Source organism: Paramormyrops kingsleyae, chromosome 8 (genome assembly GCF_048594095.1).
Source record: "Paramormyrops kingsleyae isolate MSU_618 chromosome 8, PKINGS_0.4, whole genome shotgun sequence".
Lineage (NCBI taxonomy): Eukaryota > Metazoa > Chordata > Actinopteri > Osteoglossiformes > Mormyridae > Paramormyrops > Paramormyrops kingsleyae.
The window spans coordinates 25,587,636-25,594,478 of NC_132804.1; the positions used below are offsets into that span (position 1 = coordinate 25,587,636).

At 41.6% G+C, this 6,843-nt stretch overlaps 1 protein-coding gene across 1 annotated transcript; it reads left to right on the forward strand.

The window, feature by feature from the left end:
• Nucleotides 1-601: 601 nt before the first annotated feature.
• Nucleotides 602-6,188, forward strand: fam83c (family with sequence similarity 83 member C). The gene is made up of 4 exons (XM_023799524.2): nt 602-1,317; nt 1,627-1,794; nt 2,078-2,202; nt 4,143-6,188. The coding sequence occupies exons 1-4, from the start codon at nt 814-816 to the stop codon at nt 5,047-5,049; spliced, it is 1,704 nt and encodes a 567-aa protein (XP_023655292.1). The 5' UTR covers nt 602-813; the 3' UTR covers nt 5,050-6,188.
• The last annotated feature ends 655 nt before the right edge of the window (nt 6,189-6,843 follow it).

Here is a 6,843-nt window from a genome sequence, read left to right on the forward strand (position 1 = left end):
CGGTGTTCTGTCGAGTTGAGCTACTTTGTCCAGTTAGGCTAATCGATAGCCCTAACCATAATCCTTACCGTAACCCTGACCCCCAAAAACCCATAAAACCCTTACCCTTACCCTAACCCAAACCCCTAAAACCCTAACCCCCAAACGGTGGAACTGCACATGCGCAAAAAGGCTCGATAGTACGTCTCGATAGGTAGCTCAACTCGTCATAACACCGGCATTTCATAAACGATTTGTGTCCGTATGCCAAATCATGCACTGGCCAAATCTAAAATATAACACACTATGTAATGCGTATAATACAATTATCTGTCCTTAATGTACTGAATGCAGAAATGGGAGACGTTTATACGTGTATAAAAAAACTTTTCTAATAGTCAGAATGCACTCGGTAAACTTTTACATTGTTGTTGCTAAATTAATTGAATTACCCTGCTAGGGATCTTCGTTTGTATGGGAATATGTTCACCCGATTTTTTACTTTTATTTTTTTTTGGGGGGGGGGGTGGACTACATGCACTCCCAGTAAAAGATACGGTTATAGAGGAGTATACTTCCGAGGGAGGCGGTCATGCTCTTCACCAATGTAAAGAGAGACCGATCTCATCGGCGGGGGTGGAGTATGGAGCGGGGCACAGGTGAAAGAGTACAGTCACACGGACAATACCGGGAGCCCCAGGGACTGCTGTCATAACAATGACAGGGAGCAGTTGTTAACCGGATGATCTGAAACAAACGATTTACGGGTATATTTAATAAGTTATTTCATATTATTCAGACAAAAAGTTCGCATATAGTTACTTTCCAGGTGAAATGATTAACGCGGAGGTGTTAAGGCCGATGAACAGCGGGCGTAAAGCGCTCGGTAAACTCGCCAGCCGGCTGGAAGAAGTGAAGAACCCGTGGAGGTACAGTTCGGCCTTGGAGCTGAGCCACAATGAAGCGGCCAGACTGGCCACGGACGCCTTACTGGAGTCCGGGGAGAATGAGTACCGGCGTGTCTTGGCGGAGGAGAGAGAGCTGAACTTTCTTTCATCTCTGGAAATTAAATTCATTACCGAAAACGTGGCCAAGAATAGCTTCTCGAGTGCTGTGTGCGGAAACGGCTCTGATATCGGGGAGGGGGACGCGGTGTCGGAGCTCACCTCTGGGACGTATTTCCCCATGATGTCGGACGAGGAGCCACCGATACTGGAGCTGGGCTGGCCGCAAGTTCCTGACCGATACGGACCCTCGGAAACGCAGATTTACTTTCAACGGGACAAGTCGCACAACGTCAAAGACCTCATTCGCTCAGTTATAAGTAAAGCCAAGAAGGTATGCGAGATGTTATAAAGACATAAAGAATCTTAACTGTCATCTTCAGCTATACACCTGTACGTTAATTATGTTTCAAAACACTTCCAACCTAATGATGTGAATCTATTATTGGCTACACTTGTTATATGACAGCATGTTCGATATATATTTAATATACAAAAATATTAAAATATATTCACACGAAACGTATACCCATATGTAAAAAAATTACTCTGGTATGGGCGTATTTGACCTTTTATATTTGCACGCATGTAGCGCAGTTGAAAAGTTGTTTATGACTTGGCCTATTAATTTTTCTTTGTGTAGGTAATAGCGCTGGTGATGGATGTTTTCACGGATGTTGATTTGTTCTGCGATCTGATGGAAGCTTCCGAGAAACGTAGAGTCCCCGTATACATTCTCTTGGATGAGAAGAACCTGCACTACTTCATTGAAATGTGTAAAGCTCTGGATGTCGACAGTTCGCAACTTACCGTACGCCTGCTTTCATTTCATTATACGGCTAATCGAAAAACATGAATTTAGGCACATTACTGACTGTTAAAGTTAAATAATTATGATGGATTAACTAAACTCGCAGTTAGTGCGTAAAGAGCCATGCAGTCTAAAATCTAATTTAGGATTCGGAAAGTTATGTTAAGTGTTTGGGTTTGGGGCTTCTAAAAAAGTGAATAATTCCCAAATGAATTGGATATTAGAGCCACAGCACATACAGCAGTACTGCTCAGGTAGGCCTAACACTGTAATTCCCTTCCAGAACATGCGAATTCGGAGTGTTTGTGGAGAGACATACTGCACCAAATCCGGGAAGAAGTTTGCTGGGCAAGTCCAAGAGAAGTTCCTCATCGTGGACTGTGAAGAAGTCATTGCAGGATCATATAGGTATGGAGCCGTTTGTTTTGTGCGTTGCGTCACTGGGGAATGACAGTAGGCGCATCTCGTTTCAAGCCCCACACTTTGGTGCAGTTACACAAGGGCCAAATCAGAGGAAAATTTAAAGTTAAAGCCATCTCTGTATCACCTACTGCCATTCATCTGTCTTTTGTGTTGACATGGAGTGTTGGCAAAATTCAGACTCAGCCAGCCGAAATCAGCCCAGAACAGTGACTGTTAACTTTGCTGGTAGAACTTAGACAGTTCTTTTTTGTTTTGTTTTTTTACTGGATATTAAATAGGTAAAACTGTGAACAATTACTCATATAAAACAATTATATATGTTAACGTGTATAAATATATAAACATGCCGTCCGTTTACGCATTTCTAAGCAATATGCTTATGATGTTGTTGGTCGTCTAAAAACGGTGCATCCTAGACTGCATGGAGTTTTCCCTCCTCGCAACTAAAATAGTCCGGACTACGTGTAGGAAGCTTCCTTTCATTGACGTCTAATGAACTGTGTTGTCAGCAACTGTGCATCCCGCTTGTCCGCCCCCCAAGTTCATGCGGGTCACCGGAAGCCGCCTGCGTCCGTTGTTTGTTCTGGGAACGGTGTTTTATTTCAGGGTAGGGAGCCCAGAACGCATCAGTTTAACTTGTGGGTGAGCGCAAACAGCACTGGCTATTAAGGCTCTTCAAGGGTCCAACAAAGAAGCGATTCTTTAGCTGTTTCTGTTTCGAAGGAGTGTATTTAACTAATCCAGGGTAAGCATATTCTATATAAGCCTGAAGTGGTAACAGAAAATACAGAGCTGCAAAATACTGAAAGCTGTTTCTGAGAGAAACAGTAAACAGTACAACACGTAATTAACTGTTTTGGCTGCAATCAGTTTATTAATAAATAACTACAAATTTTAAAAAGTCAGCAAAACGATATTTAATACAATGCATAGATGTAAATACCTATTCAAACAATGTGTCTGGTTTCTTGCATGTCTTCTAAAAAAACATGCTCATTATTTAGTATTTAATTTAAGTTTATCAGTATTATGTATTTACTCAAATCAAACATAGATATTTGCAAATCAGCAGGCCTATAACTGACAATGAACATATAGTTGTTCCAGTCACTAGAAATTACATTTTTATACTATTAATTCTACAAAAGTACATTTTAATCCTTTCACATCCAGTTCTCTTTCAATATAATTTAATTTTAACCAGCTCGATACATAATTCCACACTAACTGTGCCCTTTCACAGGTGTGCTACAGAAATCCTATCTGTGTATTAACCTGAATCACTTTCCCTAGACAAACCCATGACAGTAACGTTCAAGGAATTTTTCCTGGCGGTGGTGTTGGACTCACTTAGACACATGCAGGTGCACATAAATATTATGATTTAAGATGGATAGATATAGAGCCTGAAGGTGAATATGAGAATTACTGCACAGGTACTTGCAGAGAGTTGCACAGGGTTATGGAAACATGGTAGTCAGGAGAAGAGTGACATAGAGAAGGTAAGTAGTTGTATACAGTGGGGTCATGTTTGAGTGTCAGGTAGGTATTAGGTGTGGATCAGTAACTGTTCAGGATTGACTCAGGCTGGGAGTTGGCAAAGGTTTGTTCATGTGAAAGTGCATCTGGTTTCAAAACCAGTAATCTGGTTCTGTATTTAAGTTATCCAAAGCGGTCCCATTCTTGTGGACTTGTTTTGGATGTTAAGAAGTTCCAGTTTGAAAGACCGTCTTGCGGTTGGTCGGTCATTCGGGCCTTAAGAACCGCTTCGAGTCAGTTTGCCGAACAAGTGACAACTATTTGTCCCATTCCTACTCCTGTGTATGATGAGTGGAACCTCGTCACTAATAGCCACTTTTAAAGATGCACATTTTCCAAAAGTATGATGACCTGATATCCCTGACTGCCTGCCGTCTCTTCTGCAGCTTCACCTGGCTTTCAGCGCTGGTCCACAGCAACATGGTGCTGCACTTTTCTGGGAGGGTCTCCGAGCCCTTTGACCGGGAGTTCCGCTGCCTCTACGCTGACTCCCAGATCATCAGTTACTTTGACGACCCGGAGGAGGAGGAGGGACTTCCCTATTACCCAGTCTCCAATCCAGCACCCAGCACGGGTCTGGATATGCAGTTGTCCCGGGAGAGAGATTATTCAGAGAACTCCAGTAGTCAGTCTAGTAGCAGTGTGTCCAGCATCAAGAAGGCCCCTGGGATGTCCAGTCACGTCAACAAGTTTGAGCAGGAAAGTAAGCAACCAGTTCCGGACTGGAGAGTTGGCCAAAACCAGGGAGCATGGAACTCAACAAGCAGTCCCGGTCAGAACCCGGTAGTGGACCACGGCGTCTCTGGCGTAGGCCAGACTGAGTGGTACAAAGCAGCAGCTCCTGATTCCTTTACAGCTAATGTTGGAGGAACCACGTCAAAGTTGCAGGGTCTGGGTATCTACGATCACAAACCAAACTATCACGGTACCCCTAGGTCTCCACCTGGACCGGACGTTAAAGTCACCAACAGGAACAGCAGAAATCAATCCCGCCCCATCCTCAACAAAATAACTGATTTCTTCTCAGCCTCGGGTAAGGAGAAGTCCCCTCCTCAGAGCATGGCCTTTGGAGGGCCAGATCTTTCGCAGACAGAGCCCGAGAGCAAGCAAACACTGCCTCCCCCACCAGTATCACCCACAGATGGGTCTTTCATGGGTCATCGGATAACACGAAATGACAATGGAAGGATGACCCTGGGACACAGTAAGCTTGACCTGGTCAACCACTACAACAAAATGAAGACCAAGAACATCTACAGTAGATTTGAGCTCAAGAATAACAACCCTGGGTAGGAGGTCACATTGTGGAGAAATGTCTTTGCTACTTATGAGAGAAGCAAGAGCAAGTACTGCAGGATAATTGCATGGATTAAAACTGAGTAAGTATCGCAGACTGTGTTCTCGTAATGGCCAGCGGACGGACTGCAGAACTTCCTAAGTCTTGCCCTTTGAGGATGCATATTTGTATATGTTGTGCATATTATATAAGTACGAACATCCATTCGAAAGGACTGTTCATACATATCAGAGCACATGAATTTTACATGGAAGTGTGGACTGCTTCAGAAACTGTGCAATTAAAGGAAAAACAAACCTGTGACCTGCACTGTATGACATATACCTCTGATTTCCAGATGCTCTTAAGTTCGTGATTTCAGCTGCAGAATGGGTGATTTCTACAAGCAGAACGTCTCTGTAAAGTGCGCACTGATGATCTCACGGGAGACAGCATTTCAAGGGCATGTTGTCTAGCGCTCTTAAAACTACCAAAATACAGAAATTACATGAGTCATCACTGCGTCCACCCATAATTGACGTCCTCATAAACTACATTGTTCTACATGTTTCAGCCTGTTGTGGTTTAAGCATTTACCTTTTTTTGCGTACATAACTCTGCATAGTAAAAAATTAAATCGTGTATTTTATAATACTGTCTGGAAATAAATGAAACAAGTATATAGAAAAATTTTATATTAGAAATTTCAGCTGTCAGCTGCAGACATTGCAATTTCATGGGAGGGGAAGAAACGTTTTTGTATGTTAAAGCTGAAATAATTCTTGCAGCGTTGTTTACAGGAAACATGTTGATGTGGGAGAAACCAAAAATGTTTTTCTGCTCTCCTTAATATACTGAAGTGATACCCAACCGATTCTGTTGCACAAAACAGCACACTTAACAACTAATCAAATACAAATGACTCCCATAATTTTTTTTCCACTGTATATACCAACATGGCTGTGAATATCATGAGACTCAATGATTCTTTTTAAATTAGGTTAGTTTTTTCTGACTTGTTTTTTACTAAATTATTTTTCAACCAAAATGTTGTGAATATTTAGCATAAATCATTGGTGGAATAGTTTGTTACCTACATTTTGTGGTATAATGTGAATGTTTGATAAAAGCAATAATAAAAGCAATTCACAATTTGTATGGTTGTATATAGCACTGAGATCTTTTTAAACAACTTTTTATTTTTGGGTACAAAACTAAAGTAGCAACTATGGATTTAGAGGAAAGTACTTGAAAGCAGTGTTACATAAATTGTAAAGTGTAAAATTGTATTTTGGGGGGGTGGTGACTGTTTTGTCATTTTCAGTATCTGACATTGAAACCAGCTAAACATAAATTAAAAGTCAACTGGTGGTTAAATCTTCTGTTGGACATACTTTTTGCTGTTTTACAGGGTGTGTTCTGTGTTTGTCAAATGAACCCTGCTGATTTGTTGAACATCCTCATGTCAGGGGAAAAAAACCAAGCATGGTGACAGAGGCCTGAAATATTTTTAATGGCTGTTGAGCAAGATGAACAGAAATGCTTGAGTGGTTTTTTAAAAAAGAAAGCATTTTTGGTATGAAAACTCTCCAAATGCCTGAGGAGAGGCAGACTTCTCTGCAATGTCAGGAAAGCTGAGTTTCATAACCTCTCATCTTACTTTGTATTTGTACAACAGACACATATCTTGGGCAACTGAACGCCATATGTTAGTCACATCTGTTGTATTTATTGAAGCGTGGAAGAATAACACACACCTTGTTCAATGGAATCAAATCGCTGTCCCTGCCTAGGTGTATATATTATCCCCT

Coding starts and splice junctions, on each gene's coding strand:
- fam83c (XM_023799524.2), top strand. CDS start 814: ATGATTAACGCGGAGGTGTTAAGGCCGATGAACAGCGGGCGTAAAGCG. Junction 1,318..1,626: donor TTATAAGTAAAGCCAAGAAG/GTATGCGAGATG, acceptor TTCTTTGTGTAG/GTAATAGCGCTGGTGATGGA. Junction 1,795..2,077: donor TCGACAGTTCGCAACTTACC/GTACGCCTGCTT, acceptor ATTCCCTTCCAG/AACATGCGAATTCGGAGTGT.